At 39.5% G+C, this 17,124-nt stretch overlaps 1 protein-coding gene across 2 annotated transcripts in view; it reads right to left on the bottom strand.

The window, feature by feature from the left end:
• ASXL3 (ASXL transcriptional regulator 3) overlaps positions 1–17,124 on the bottom strand; it is a 133,092-nt gene that overhangs the window by 68,348 nt on the left and 47,620 nt on the right. For both annotated transcript variants that reach the window (XM_040587655.1, XM_040587654.1), the window contains 2 exons: positions 7,018–7,126; positions 5,575–5,686 (listed from right to left, as the gene is read on the bottom strand). In XM_040587655.1, coding sequence (XP_040443589.1) covers positions 5,575–5,686; positions 7,018–7,126 — 221 coding nt within the window. The remainder of the gene's footprint in view (positions 1–5,574; positions 5,687–7,017; positions 7,127–17,124) is intronic.

Here is a 17,124-nt window from a genome sequence, read left to right as displayed (position 1 = left end):
TGTTACTGTCCTGCTTTTAGAAGAGCCTGTCCCACATCTAGATGCTGCCATGTGCAATGGACATATTCTGCAGAATTATCTGATATTATTCCTAAGAGACAGATGCTGAGGGTAACAGGTTTCCCTGAATCGCCAGAAATTCTGTTCCTGGAAAGGAACTGAAGATCTAAATGTGGACTTCAGGTTTGAAACAATGGTGAATATTCATTCCTCACTACAGGAGTTATCCTAGTAGCTTCCTAGTCCAAAACACACAAGGTGTTCAAGACCACAGACAGTAGGTATGAAGACAGAATTTCAGGATTCAGCATGAATCTGATCCTCTATTGTCCATCATTTCATTTAGCATATATATGAAAACTGCCTAAGAAATTAATTCTGCTGCTTCATGTTCGCAATTGAAAAACTTACAGTTTTAGGAAGTACTGAAAACCAAAGTGCCTGAAGAGGAGACATATGTTGCTCATATCTGGGCAAACATCGAACCTATGTTTGGGTTGGGTAGGGGAAGGAAGTCACACCACCATAGGAATTGCTACCTCCTCCACAGTTACATCATTGTGCATTCCATTGGCTTGCACGAAGACAATTTTTAATCAACTGCGCTCTGTGGTTGATGGATTAGCCCTGGCTTCAGAAACCCTAGGGAGAAATGCTTTTTGAGAACAGAACATCCTATTGACAGGCAAAAGGATATTACAGTCATCATTTTCCCAGGCAACAGTAATTGAGATTTTAATTCTTTTACTGATACTGACTGCATCTTTACATGCTGCCCCTGTATTTGAGGGAAATAGAATTTATAAAAAAGACACGAGACTGCTGGAGAGCTTCTATAGAAAACCCATTCCAAACAAAACCAACTGTAGCTTACAGTTTCTTTAACATACACCTCTGGAGAAGGTGGGGAAAAAATTGTCTCCACAGCATCTGAATAATCTAACGGTGAGACCATTCCAGTTGTGATTTTAGCAATATCGATATGGAATAACAGCTTTCACCAAGTCATGTGTTTATAACTATGAGGAATTTTTATATTATTATGCTAATAAAATTGTTCAGTAGCCTGCATTTATGCTGGGAAAATTGTGCCTGCTGGGGAATAATTCTTCTCTGAGTGTCATCTGGTACTTTTTAGTCCTAAAGCTGAAGACTATAATCTAAAAGCCTACAAACGGACTGAGGCTGTTGCTTAGAGTTTCATCCTCTGCTTCCAGCTAACCCTAAAGTGGCACTTCTAAAATTCCTGCTAGGCAATTTCTGATCACTCTGTCAGAACTGGGGCTTCTGCACTCTACCACAGTGGAAACAAGAGCAAATAAAAATGCAATCAATTGGGCAATTAAGAATACAACGTGCAAACAACACCCATCCTGGTATGTATCACATATACTAAGGCTGAAAGGAGACACACTATTTATTGACCTTTTATAAAACACAAGTCAGAGAATTTCATAAAGTGTGTTTTATACTGAATCAAATGTTATTTTTATGCCACAGAATAGTCTCCTGGAAAGAAAAATAATCCCAGCTTTAGTGTGAAAAGTTTAATTGATAGGCATCTTGTTAGATTTGGTCTGCTAAACCAAGTATTTTCTATGCAAATATTTTTTCTCAAACATTTACAAACTGATCAAGTCACCACCTCATCTTTGATAAACTAACTAGACTGCCCCCCTTAAATTTCCCAAGGCAAACGAGGTATTTATGAAATTGCAGAATGGTCAGGGTTGGAAGAGACCTCTGGAGATCACCTAGTGCAGCCCCCTGCTAAAGCAGGTTCTCCTAGAGCAGGCTGCACAGAGCAGGTTTTGAATGTCTCCAGAGAAGGAGACTGCACAGCCTCTCTGGGCAGCCTGTGCCACCGCTCTGTCACTCTCAAGGTAAAGAAGTTCTTCCTCATACTCAGATGGAGCTGCCTGTGCTGCAGTTCGTGCCTGTTGCCCCCTGTCCTGTCGCTGGGCACCACTGAAAAGAGCCTGGCCCCGTCCTCTTGACACTCACCCTTAAGATATTTGTAGACATTGATAAGGCCCCCTCTTCAGTCTTCTCCTCTCCAGGCTGAACAGCCCCAGCTCCCTCAGCCTTTCCTCACAAGGGAGATGCTCCAGTACCCTAACCATCTTTGTATCCCTCTCTAGTTGTTCCCTGTCTCTCCTGAACTGGGGAGCCCAGAACTGGACACGGCACTCCAGATGGAGCCTCACCAGGGCAGAGCAGAGGGGGAGGACAACCTCCTTCCACCTGCTGGCCACGCTTCTCCTGATGCACCCCAGGATCCCATTGGCCCTCTTGGCCACCAGGGCACACTGCTGGCTCATGGCCATCTTGCTGTCCACCAGGACTCCCAGGTCCTTCTCCCAGAGCTGCCTTCCAGCAGGCCAGCCCCAGCCTGTACTGGTGCGTGGGGTTGTTCCTCCCCAGGTGCAGGACCTCACACTTGCCTTTGTTGAACTTCATGAGGTTCCTCTCCATCCCGCTTTCCATCCTGTCTAGGTCTCACTGAATGGCAACACAACACACTGATGTATCTGCCACTCCTCCCAGTTTTGTATCAGCAACCTTGCTGAGGGCACACCATGTCCCTTCATCCAGGTCACTGATGAATAAGCTGAACAGGACTGGACCCAGCACTGACCCCTGGGGCACACCGCCAGCTACAGGTCTCCAGCTAGACTTTGTGCCGCTGATCACAGCCCTCTGAGCTCTGCCATCAGCCAGTTCTCAACCCACCTCACTGTCCACCCATCTAACCACACTGCCTGAGTTCACCTATGAGGGTGTTACGGGAGACAGTGTCAAAAGCCTTGCTGAGGTCAAGGCAGACAACACCCACTGCTGTCCCCTCATCTACCCAGCCAGCCATTCCATCACAGAAGGCTGTCAGGTTGGTCAGGCATGATTCACCCTTGGCGAATCCATGTTGACTACTCCTGACAACTTTCTTTTCCTCCACATGCTTAGAGATGACAGCCAGGATGAGCTGTTGTTCCATGACCTTTCCAGGGATGGCTGACTGGAACTCCTGTTCACTCAGGAGTTCTTATGTGCCTTTTCAAAATCCTTTCCTATTTTTCTTAATTCTTTCTTATAGCTGTAATGAATGCAATACATTAGTAATCATTTAACTAGCGTTACACCCAAAGGAAACACTATGCCTATATTCTTTTATCAGTACTACCAGAATTACAGTCCAAGAACTGCACTGGACTAATTAGCAAAAGCATCTAATTTATGTTCAATTCATTTTCCATTGTGATCCTTAAACACTTTTCAGATTTACTGATTTACTGAATACATGTTTCCAGCGTGCAAATGTGACCCTTTTTCTTCCCTTTACAGCCTAAAAAAATCCATGTTATTCAACTGTAATCATTTACAAGGCAATAAAGAGGGATCTCAACATCATTATTTATTATCAATAAAATTAATCATGAAGGTTTTTATACTTTTCAAAAAGTATTGACAAAGATATTGAATGAAGAGTAGTCAAGTCACATCTTCAAGAGAACAGCAAAAATACCTACTGTGGATGGTGTTCCTACACCTTTGCAAATCTAGTAATTCGTACTTTTCAGTCCACTTAAAAATGGTTGCATTTCTTAGGTGTGGCCCTGTTTTTAAGCCAAGCATTCTATACTGTAAATGAAATCACTTACAGAGTTCTACACATATATGAATAGATATCTTTAACAACAAAACTTTGTCTCAAGAAAAGCTATGATCAAGCATGTTTTATGTTCTGTATCTGCTGACTGATACAAGATATGCTGTCTTCAGTTCCTTATAGATCACATCCAGTGTTGGTCTTTCTATATGCAGTATAAACTCACTATTGCCATCCCATTTACTCCTTTTAAATATATCCAGTGCATGACATCAAAAATTTAAAATTACTTGGTTTTGAAAAGTTAAATATATCAGTTTTCCAAGATTGGTTAAAGATGAAGCATGAGGGAAAGTTCTCAGGTTTCAAAACAATCTAGGTGTGATGTACTGCTCTATCCAAAATATTTTAAAATGTTTAATTTTAGCAGCTGCTCTTTTATGTCACCACAAATGCTAGAATTATTTTTATTACTGTAAACTGTGAAAATAGTATGCAGCCTCCTCTGAGTCAAAACCCAGCAATTTTCTACTTCAGGCATCCTGGCACCCTTATTTACATCCTATCACTCCTAAATAATTTCCAAGGTTTTACCATGACTTTTATTTGTTTATAACAAGTAACATCAACTTTTGCTTTACGTATCTGTAACTGTATTTGCACTGCTTTTCACCCCTGTATTCTTCCTGTGACTTAGGAAAGTATACAGGAACAGTTTGTCAGAATATCAGACAGGAATTGTTGAAGAACTACAAATAGGTATGTTCACTTATACATGTCATATATATTACCTAAGCATAAAACCACCGCACGTTCAGAGTCTGTTAACTTCTAGACATAATATATCAAAGAAAATGAAGACACAGAGCTATTTAATAATTCTTCACTTGGGGTTTTTTTTCCACTAAGCTTCAAAATTTCACCAGTAGATCCACAACAACCTGTCTTAGGTAGTTCTGTTACTCCTGTCACTGAGCATTTTGTGATTTTTTTCAGTGCTGGTAGCAAGTAATACAGAAATAGTAGTATCAGTCCTGTACAGGTGCAGCATGGAAGCTAAGTTGCTCAAGACCAAAAAGGGAAGTCTGTAGCAGAACAACATGAGCTGAGCTTTTTCATGACCTAGTTGTAAACAGGACACCCTCTCACCATATATGAAGTGAACCAAAGCAGTAGAATGCAGTCCAGCAGTGGGACAGGTTGTAAAGTGGCAGCAGAAGAGAAGAACTGATCAAGGAAAGATTTGTTTCAGAGGTCCTGGGAAACTTGATTTTATTATAAAGCATTCAGTTTATAAGAATTAAATGAGTGTAGTTTTAATAAGAAGAATATTCAATTTCTATTACTTGCAAGTAATTTTAGGTGACTGAAGAACTGTTTTCTTAATGAGCAATTATTACCTCTCAAAAAGAAAAAAAATATTTCTAAGGTTGTCATTTTCAAGTTCTTGCAATGTTTTAGTTTGTCATTATCTCAGAGAAAAAAATTCACAATCTCATACTTCAGCATGTCTTTACATCAACATGGCACCCAGGAGAATCTCTGCCTGAAACAAAAAAAAATACAAACCTTTGTCCTGTGCCCAGAACTCTACTGAGGGACCAACCCCACATGCCCACTCTGAAATCAGTGAGATGTCTATCTGACAGCTGCAAGTCTGATGCCCAATAAAGCAAATTACTCTTTAGCTGTGGGGCCTAGAACAAAAAAATTGTAAGCCAAAAAATTAGTTACTTAAAGCACACCCAACATCATTACTCATTGTCTTTTACAAATCTAAGTCAAATAGAGGCACTTGGTGTTAATGATTTCTTTATAAGGTCAAAAAAGAGGGAGTCGGTCAAAAATAGTTCCATTGAGTACACAACACTAATACTGTTTAGAAACCACACCATGAAAATCTTAAGTAAACAACACTGTTTCTTTTCCCAAAATGTGCCCTCTAACATCAAAATTAAAATACCTACCACCATTTTCTTCTCCATTATTATTGTTTGTCTCAGCCATTTCAGTGCCATCTAACTCAGATTCACATCCTAAATCCAATGTTCCATCAGTAGGGCATGTTGATTCTTCTTTCTACCATTAAAAAAGAAAAAGAAAACTGAAATTAACAAGAAAAAAATCAATCATGATCCTGCTGCATCTGCGAAAATAGATTACTGCAGTGTACTCCTCATGCTTACATTTCAAAAACTAGAATAAAATAAAATATGCTTGGGAGCTACTTCAGAGAAAGATATAAAAACAGATTTCATGAGACAACTTGCCAAGCAAAAGCAAAAAAGCTATTTTGTAAAGTCGTAACATACTTTTTTTAAAAATGTCGAATAAAATGCAAGATCTTGCACAAACAAAACAAAACCAGACTTGTTTGGCTGTTAAAAATCCTGGTTTTCCAGCTGAGTGTCCACAACATTGCAGCAAAACACAAATCCTTTAATGTTTCTTTTCTGCCTTTCCCTGTTTTTTGAATTCAAATAGCTGAAGCAACCTGGAGCTCACAAGCATGGGAGAGATTGTGAATACCTGGATTTGTGCCAAGAATATCTCCCGATTTAAAGAAAAACAACAGCATTTGTTTTAGTAAATTAGGAAACAGAGCTTCTGAAAACTACTAATTCAAGCTCAGATACAGAATTTTTAGTTATCAGCAACAGGCAAATCTATATAGTTTTATATGTTTAAAACCCTTACATCAAATAAGTCTGTCATAAATTACAAAAGATCCTTCCCCCCAGCCCAAAATTGTAACTGACTACATTCAGACTGCCAAATATATAATGTCACTTTCTTGTTTCTCACCTCTGACTCACATTCCTCCACTCCTATTGTGAAACCCCTCTAAGTTTGACCATCTACAGCAAGAAAAAATTTCCACCCACAGAAACCATTATATACAGACCAAAAAAGAAAAATAAAGAGGAAAAGGAATAGAAATAGCATAAAGGCAAAATTCTATCACTATAATTATATTCCTTCTCAAAAGCAACAATGCAACCTGTAAATTAAAAGCTGCTTTATATCAGACTTACAAATAATGTCACACTATGCAAAAATAAAAGGTTAAAACAATTACTTAATGAGGAAGACAGTGATCCTCTTGAGCTTACTGCTCATAAAACAAAGGCCTTTCTGTGAGCAACTCTGAAAAAGCAGCATTTTAGCTATGCTACGTGTTTTTTATACCATATGCCAAATGTAAGAACATGTATATGCTTTCTAGGATAAAACATTTGATGTTTACTTTCATTATAAATCCTTTCAAAAGACATCTGAAAGCAGTTAGAAGGACTATCAGGTCATTTCCTCTCTAAAGAATCTAATCTGTTTACCTTTATCTCTATTGAGACATTCATAAAATGGATTAATAGTGCTATGCACTTGCCATATACAAAATTTAAACTTACTTTGAGAGCGTAGAGTCCTGACTTCCCAGGGATTTTGAAGAATGTTCCATCACCTACACGAGTGTTAGTATGAAGCATTGCATTCAGGCAAGCTAATGGAGAGGTTCCACTGCAAAATAAAATTGTGCAGTCCAGGACTGAGTGCCTCTTGTAAAACTATTCCGTCGGTCTATTTTTTCTAAAACTCATGCTTGTCCAGCTTTTTTTGCTCCCCCCCACCCCCCACCCCCCACACCCTTTTTTTTTTTTTAAATTCTCTCAACCCTGAAAACATCTACATTACAATAACAGGCCAGTTTCAAACTTAATCATATGCATCTGTCCCCTAGGCTCGAGGCAAAAAGTCTGTGAATTAGAATTATGCTTTTCTTCATACAGCAACCAGCTCCACATTCTGGGAGAACCAAAGTCCAAATATTTATGTGAAATTACTTCGTAAATAACACCATGAAGCCTCAATTTTGAAATGTTACAGACAATGTGGCTGCTGCACATGAATGATCAAAACAGTACCAAGTTCAAGGGCAGCTGCATCCCATAGGATGAAAAGCAACAAAAGAATAATAAAGAGCCCAGGAAGAACACATTTAAAATTAAAAGTGATATATAGTTAAGCCTTCTTCTGGCTTAACACAATCAGCATGCATTGCTATAAAAAAATACAAGCATGTTTGTATCTTCTATGAAGCACTATCTTTTCTAATTAGAGTTGGTTTAAAGATTAAGAGATTGACCTACTCAAGGTAGTAATTGCAATGCCACTGTGGAATGCATGTTAAAAGGACTATTTAAAAAGAAACACAAGACGTTAAGAAAAAAAGAGTGCTTGTATAGAGATGTGTTTGTAATATATGCGTGTTTACATGAGAAAAATAAAGCAAAGTGTTTCTACCTTAGCTACACTTAACACTATTCTGAAAAGTTGATCTAAGAAATGGTGGGTAAGAAGGTAGTCATAAATTATTTTATTTCATTTCAATTTAAAGTACCAGATTTATAGATGTACTATCACGTCTTTGTCCCCATTTACAGACAAATGTACACAGTGAACTCAGGGATGGAATGTGAAACTGTGCTTCTTCCCTGGGGTCCCTAGCCTGCACGCACGCTTATCTTTAGCCACATAAATATATTCCACTTGGTTAAGTGGAACAATGCCTGTGCATTAAATTAAGTGTGTTGCTAAGTATTTCAGGATTAATTATACACTCAACTATAAACCAGGAACAGGGCTTCAAAAGTCCATCAGAAACTATTGCTCTTTATTATGCATTATTACAACACAACATCCAGTCTTAGTTGAAAATTGTACGACTGAATTTTTTAATAAATAAAACCGGACTCTAATTGTCATCTTTCATATGATGATGCTCTCTGCTGATTTCCATGTTTCTGTTAAAATAAAATTAATCCTTACTGTACACGTATTAAGTTAGTGGCAAGACAGATAGTGTGGTAATTGCACTTCCAGTAAAAATTCAACTATAAAGTGTCCTCAGGACAGGAGGTCCTGTCCAATATAATTTATTCACTATTGATGACTTAAGTATCACATTACTACATCTAAAATCAAAAAGTACAGGTAAAAATGCTGCTTGTTGATAAGCTTATCAGATATTTGATATCTGAGTACTGTAATATTATAACCCTAATATAATATAATTATTATTTAAAAATAAAATACAAAAATTCTGAAAAGTTTTTGTTTCTTTTTTGCCCTTGCAGATAAAACTAATTCCACATCTGTTTTTGAAATAATACTGTAACACAAAAAAACCTAAATATGGTAGAAATATAATGATACTGCTAGCAGTAGCACAGAAAACATTAAGAGATATTTTATTGAGTTTAATGATTACTTAAAACAATTTTGGAATAAGTAGGATGCTTCTCTTTGCACCTTTTCCTTATTGTATTAATGTCTGACAAGCAAAGACACAAAATGTTTAACAGAGCAGTCCTACTTCCATAATTTTTTCCATATGTTAACATACATAACATGAAGCAATTTCGACTCTCAGAGTCTTGGATCTTTTTAGTGAAACATTATCACAGATTAAGACTTTCTCTGCGAGATAGAAAGAACTTGCTGACTCTGCAGTGGAAGACAAACTCAATATATCAAGAAACAATCTGTGTGCATGTATGCACTATTTGTATCCTCCTATTCCGATGTTGATATTCTGGACCCCACTCTTATTTTTAGATATCATTATCCAATTAAAATGATACAAGATGAATGAACCCAAAATAGAGGATTTGGCAATACCTCATGACCACTACTGTGCTCACAGCAGATATCTTAATCTTCAAAGTCTAGCCAACTGGCAAGTGGACAATAGAAACTACTCTCTGACTTACAAAGAAATCCGTATCAGTTACTAAGCCAAGAAGTACTTTAACTACTGTTATGCTTGTTTCCTACAGATACCTGCAATTCCTAAATAACTTGGCATGTAACCAAAGGGCCATATCACCCTTCTTGAAAATTGAATTTGGGTATGTCTATAATGAGCACAAAACAAACCACACAAGTTGCAAATGAAACAATGATCTGAATACTGTGAGGCTGGATTTATTTTGAGCTAGCGGCTCAAACTGACATTCCGCAGTGTCCTTTATCCCTGCTATTTTGACCCACGTTGGCCAATGACTTGTCTATTCTTCTGTCAGCACAGTCATTCTTAAAACACTGTATTAGGATTCCCAAACGTTACCCACAAGGGATGCTGGAGACACTTGTAATACATGCTATCACAACACATGGGACTCTGGTTAGAAAGCCCAGCAATCAAAGATCCTATGACACAGACTGATATCTGAATCACAGAGCAGTTTCTGAGGGATCCATACTACTTATTGCATGCTTTCTAAATTCTCCTACAGCCTGAGGACATATTCGTTCTGCTCAGAGCTGCTGGCACATATTAATACACCGGCCAAGGACTGCCAAATATAAGGCTGAGTATCTTTGAATATCAAAACCGGCACAGTTTGACCTAAGTTCTTGAAACACTCCAAGTCAGTTCAACTTTGATTCAGTTAAATCAAATTGGATACAATAAATTCTACTTTGTAACTTGATATCTGTGAATTTTTAGAGCCATAATGTATTTTAAACAAATGTATTGCAAATATCCCCTAGTCTACACACCAGGAATACGTTTACCATTTACAGCCTTCAGGTGCAGAAGGTTCACACTATTTATCCTCTTTTGGGTGATATTGCTGTAAGCCACTGTGGTATTCCACAAGCCATTCATACATGGGAGTCAGCCTCTGTAGCGCTATGTCTTTAAGAATGATCCTTTCCTGCTTGTATGTTTATTTTATATAAATACACATATATGCATATATACAAGCAGTATACCCACCCTGAACACTTTTAATTAGATTTTAAAAAAGAAAAATTACTTACTTTCTGCAAAGGTCATATGAAGTTACAACAACCAGCAACATAGGAAAGAGAAAAAAATTACTAATTAGCCTTCCAACATAAAAGTCGTTAATACAATTTGATTATTTAAAAGACATCAAGCATTTCAAAGTTTCATAAATACTCTTTCCAAGAGTCACTATAAGTTGGTAGTATTTGGTGCATACTGCCAAATATAATCACAAAATTCCCGTACATTATCAAAGAAAGATTCTCACCCCAGCTCCCCCATTCAAAAATATTTCCAATATTTTGTGATTCTGGGCTCCCTCTACTGGTCATGCAGCCAGTGTTACCTAAATCTAAACGCTGGACTAAGGTCTCTACACACCAAGTTCCCCAAAAACATGTTGGGAAGTAGAGATTTCAGTTACTCTCTCCCCTGCCACCCTCCTCAAAACCCTACAAAAATCTGCAAAAAACACCAGCAAAAACACTACTTATTTTTATATTATAAAATTCTCAAACACACAGTTTTACCAGAAAAAAACTGAAAACTTCTGTGGTTATACTTTTAATTCTAATGGTCTTTATACTGGACTGCTTGCCAAGAGAAAAAAATTTTGATCTTGGCAAAATAAAATATGTTTTGAATATGGAAAAATAATTTGACTAAAGCCAACCTGTCCAGACAATAGTGTGGCAGACAGTGAATGTTTCCTGACGCTATGCAGACAGGGCACCTGGAATCCTGCAGCAGGCAGCATTTCAGCCACGCAGCCCTGCCCTGCACACGGTGCAGCCTCCTCCCAGAGCTTAGAAGGGTTCCCGATCTGTTCCCAAATCTAACAATGATGCTGTAAGAGAGGCACTTAGCTATCATATATGTGTTCAGTATTTATTTGTTTGAAATCATCTGCTCATTTCATACAGATCCATAAATCGTCACAAGGGAGCAACAATTTTTACTCGCGGCTGGTGTGTAAACCAAAAGGCTTCAGAACTAATTTCTAGACCTGATATGAAGTCACACAGAATAAAAAAATGTTTATAATGCATGCAAGTTATACCAGTTTCAGAGTACACAAGAGTGACAACAGATAAAGAAAACAAAACTTATGAGGGAAGGCTGTAGAAAACACATTTGTGTGGTCTGAAAACAGAAAAGTAAAAGGTGTAATTGTAACTTCTCAGAAAAACATAAAGGGCTGTTGAAGTCAATGGAGATAAGTGCTCTTCATGGCCACTGGGGCAAGAAAAAGAAAGTTCACAGATAGTCTATAAAGTGAGTGTAGCTGTTGATGTTTTAATCAACATTCCGAACAGAGCTGGGAAGTTTGTAAAATGACCTTCATCAGATCATCAAATACACACCAGTCCTGGCTGGTACATATACTGGAATCTGTCCCAGTGTTAGCGTTTGTATTCAATAATCTCTTGAGCATGCATCCAGCACTATATCCTGGGATTCTTTATTTCTTTAATAAATCAAAATTTTGCTTAGGGCTGAGGCTAAACACACACCCTAAGTGTATTTACCCAATATATACAGCAGCCATATACAGGTGGAGAATTGACTAGATGTCTAGATGTGCACTGTTTGCTGAAGTGTTTCATAGAGCAATGCATGCAGTACTGGACACCCAGTTTGATGAAGCCAAAGCAGAAGCTTTCCCACAATCTTCAAGGAACCATGTGCCTATGGTCTTGCTATTATATGCCAACAAAATGTCTGAAATTGCCTTAGAAGATAGCAGCCACGACCTAGCTTATGAGTGACACACAAAAACACTAGGAACCGAAGCAGAAATACCAAGATAGCTGTCCTATATATCAAAAAGACAAAGTGCCACTGACTGCTCTAGAGCCACTCTCCCCCCACAGCCATGCTTGACTGAGCTGGCAGTGCTGCACCAGCTGTTGGTGCTGGGGCCAAGGCTCAGGGGGGAAGAACCAGAAGAAGTGCAGTGAACAGATGACTGAAAAAAACCTAGACATTCAGCTGTATTCAAATGGTACAGGCACAGGATCCTTCCCTTGGCACAGAAAGAAGTAGAGAGCACAGAGTAAACGGCTGAAAATAATGCTGATGAGTGCAAGATTTCCTACCAACCCTCTACAAGTTTCAGCAATAAAAGCCTCAAGTCAGTCTAAACAAATCAGATCAACTGTCTTCCCCAGTTATTTGGTATACCCCTACAGTGTGGTGGACTGACCCTGGCTGGACAACAGCTCCCCACCAAAGCCATTCTATTGCTCCCCCTCCTCAGCTGAAGGGGGAAAGAAAATATAAAGGGTCAAGGTAAGGACAGGGAGACATCACTCAGCAATTACCGTCACAGGCAAAACAGACTCAACTTGGGGAAATTAATTAATTAGCGATAAAATCACAGTAGGATAATAAAAAATAAAACCATTACTCCTACCCCTCCCCTCTTCCCAGGCTTAACTTTATTCATGAATTCTCTGCATCTTCCCCCCCCTCCCCCCCCCAGCAGCGCAGGGGGACAGGGACGGCACGGGGCTGGGTCAGTCCGTCACAGGCTGCCTCTGCCGCTCCTGCCCCCCCGGGGGAGGCTCCTCACACTCGGGCCCTGCTCCAGCCTGGGGTCCCTCCCACGGACACGGTCCTCCGTGGCCTTCTCCAACGCGAGCCCTGCCCAGGGCAGCAGCCCTTCCCAGCCGGCCCCAGCCGGGTCCCCCCCCGGGCGCAGCCCCTCGGGCACAGCGGCTCCAGCGCGGGTCCCCGCGGGGGCACAGGCCCGGCCCGCAAACCCGCTCCCGCCCGGGCTCCTCTGCACGGGGCCACAGGCCCTGCCCGGAGCTGCTCCAGCGCCGGCTGCCCGCGGGGCACAGCCTCCTCGGGGCATCGCCCTGCCCCGGCCTGGGGTCCCCGTGGGCTGCGGGTGGGGATCTGCTCCACCGCGGCCCTCCGCGGGCTGAGGGGCACAGCCTGCCTCGCCAGGGGCTTCACCGCGGGCTGCCGGGGAGCCGCTGCGCTGGGGGCTGGGGCACCTCCTGCCTCCCTCTGCGCTGGCCTGGGGGTCTGCAGGGCTGTTGCTCTCACAGTCTCACTCCTCTCTGGCTGCAGGTTGCTGCTCAGTTTATCCCCCCCCTTGCTAAATACACTGCCCCAGAGGCGCTGCCGCCATCACTGACGGGCTCGGCCTTGGCCAGCGGCGGGTCCGTCTTGGAGCCGGCTGGCGCTGGCTCTGTCGGACATGGGGGAAGCTGCTGGCAGCTTGGCACAGAAGCCACCGCTGTAGTCGCCCGCTACCAAAACCTTGCGACGCAAACACAATATACACGGGAAGACCTCAAACAGTATATTTACTTTATCATCCAATGTTAAATACAGACTACACATTCCAGGTAAAATTTCATTAATAGAAGGCAAAATAATAGACTAAACATGTTAATCCAAACTAAACCAATTTAAATTCTCAAACAGAAAAGTTGAGTTGAACGATCAATTTAAATCTCGCTTTTGAATTTGTTCCATTTATTTTCCTATTGCAAGACTAATTCTTTCATTGCATGAAATGATTAAAACACCTCAATGAGAAAATGAATAGAGTTTTAATGTAATATTACCTTCTGCTAGTCACAAGACTATAAATGCATTCAGCAATTATCTAACTTACAAAAATTAATCTAAGTTGTATTTTCTGATGCTAAAACAGCAATGACATCTTATTTACTAAATTATTACAAGTGTACTTATTTCTGTTAAGTCATTTTTGGAAAGAAACTGGAATTTGATTGGCTTTTAAATACCGAATGAAAATGCACTTGATGTGTTGGAATATAATAGGAATAAAGGCAGACTTTTCAAAGTGTTAAATATCTAACAATTTATTAAACAATAAAAACATTATCTTTTAGTATGTGGGTAGTAGGTAGCTAGGGAACTATCTACTGGTTTTATGTGAAGACTAGTGAAACTATAGAGCTGTTAGAACTCAGCCTCTCACACAAAGCTTTTATTCCTAAAATGAAAGAAGAAAGAGGCTTTACATTTTTTTGAACTTCCAAGTGGCTTCTTAATTTTAAAGGGACTACTAACGAGAAATACAGAAAATATTCTTGATACCTACAGTTGGTGTGACTGTCAAAACTATTTATGTTCTAAAGTCTTAACCACTTAAATAATAAATAAACTCATAATAAATGTCTTGAGCCTTAAACAGCTGTTTGCAAAAGTTTTACAGGAATTGAAGTGCATACGGGTAGAATACTATTTATATAGTTTCAATAAAATATACTTAAGGCTTATTCCTAATATAAGCCCTCCCAATTGGATTTTTAAATGTATTAAAGGATTAGAAGAAATTTCTTAAAATATGTATTTTAAGTTTATTTTTAATCAGTTTTATCCACATTAGCCAAAATTAACATAAGTTTTGTTCTCATTTGGGCAGGATCCTAAAGAAAATTTTTACATCTCTGGTCCTACTTACGCTTCATGTGTAGCATCTGACTTTCAGCCTTTGAATATCACAAACATGGCTACTATTCTTGAGCAGCACAAGTAAGCCAGAAAGCTCACAGCTATCAGGTAACACGACAGACTAATACAGCCGATTTGACTGTAGTCTCACAGACCACAAACAAACCCCAGAAGATGATAGGGAAAAAGAGCCATTATATAGACTATTGACATCGCTCCATACTCAACCCTCATACAGATTCTTGTTTTTCTAAACCAGATGAAGATAGAGGCAAAATTGTTAGTAGTATGATGGAAAGAAAAAGGACCAGTACAGACATGCTAAAAGGTAACGCATCCATCACAGATACCTCGCGCCTGTCTCACAAGCTAGCAGAACTCACCTATCAGTTTTCACTGAGGTTAACCAAAGCAGTGAATCCCATATATCTAATGCAGAAGAACACAGCAATGAACTTGGACTTTGCCCTTTGTAGCTTGTGAGGGACTTACAAGCAGCTGGAATCACAGTTAACTAAAGTATCCGATATACCACCAAGAAACTGAATCTTTTCATTGTCCTTCTGGTGTGAAATAATCTGGAGCAATCCTGGAGAGAAATTCAACACGGATACTAAATTCAAGCCAGGTTTCATGAAAGGGTATTTTTTGCATTCCTTAGCAGGAAATCTCATTTACATACTCACCTAGTCTGGTTTTATATTTTTAATTCACCAAACCTGGGATCAGGGAAGGAGTTGGAAGTGAAGCTGCTTTCACAGAACTAACGGGTGTCTTCCCCCTCTTACCAGATTGCCCCCCAAGCATTAAAAGAACACGCTCTCTCCTTAGAGGAATGGTAGCAGCCACCCAGACAGACACACAAAGATTATTCAAGTACTCTGTGAAGGGGTATATAGCGTAAACAAATATTGGAGATTATGCCACTACCCTTAAGACCTATTACTACCACTCCTAGGATCTTTCTGCATAAACCAATCTCCCTCTGGACCTTTTGTACATCTACATACAGCCACTGTGTGCAGTGATTACATGACATCAGCACATACAATAAAGCACAAACCTAATAAACCTCTAGCCATAGGTCATCATGAGAAAAACAAGGTGGACAAGTGAATGAAACTGCTAGCCAAAGGTGACTGTGACAAAAAAGACAGGGGATGCTAGTAAGAAAAGGTTGGTTTGTTTCTTCATTTAAGAGTTTGCCAGACTGGTTCCATTCACACAGTCAGTCACAAGTGACTAGCTGACCACAATCTGAGATGATACTTACATTTCTTGGGAAATCAAAGTTCTCATGCATGACTACCCACAACTTTTTATTCTGATTACCTCTCAGTAGCTAAGAGTTTGGCTCACTTTTGCAAATGACGGCATAGACTTAGGGGTTTTTTCACCTCTTAGCTGTATTGCAGCACTACAGTATATCTCATCTTTCTTTTTTTCTGCAGAGCTAAAGACTACTGAAGACACATCAGGTCTGCCCTCTGCTCTGTACAACAGCCTTTGATAGATCAGCATTTCCACCCTTACCTTTACAGCACTCTGTGGTCTGAGACCAGGGTATATGAAGTTCTGTACCCTACAACACTGATAATGAATCTTTTTGACATTGAGAGCAAAGTGTATTGTATCTCCTCATGTTGGCAGCCTGGGAAAACCTAATGGTGTCAAACCTGGTGATAATAACCACAGTAATGTTCTAGAAAAAAACCCAAATGGAATTCATCTGTGGTGAAACCAGGGCTTTATTATGACTCATCTAAAACAATGAAATGAAAAGCTTCTGTAACAAAAGTTCATCACAAATCTCAGTACTCCTTAAGCCAGTGAGGCTTTTTTTTTTAAAAAAAAACTATTTTCTCTCACAAGAAAGCCTTCACATACAGAAGTTCCAGAACCTGTGTAAAACGTAAAAGCGTTCCCGAATAGAATTTTACAGAGTTATTGCCATGGATTTTGCCCTGAAGATATTTTTCTTTCAAAAACATTTTTGAAGGAAAAATATCCTATATCTATAGAAATTTACTCTAGGTTTATAATGTATTTGAAAACAAGATGCTAGCAGTATAGCAACTAAATTTGAGAAGGAAAAATAAAAACTACACAAGCATATCATATCAATGCCACATTATACATTGCAGACAGAAAGATATAAACACCCTCTCAAAATTTAAATATCCCTACCCATTATTTTTGCTGATTACCCTTGTCCTTTGTCAGCCATGCCTCTGAGTAGGTCTCCCTGAATATCTGTAATGTTCTGAAAAGTATGCTTGAA

The sequence above is a fragment of the Falco naumanni genome, chromosome 3 (assembly GCF_017639655.2).
Source record: "Falco naumanni isolate bFalNau1 chromosome 3, bFalNau1.pat, whole genome shotgun sequence".
NCBI lineage: Eukaryota > Metazoa > Chordata > Aves > Falconiformes > Falconidae > Falco > Falco naumanni.
This window is presented reverse-complemented; position numbering and strand designations above follow the sequence as displayed.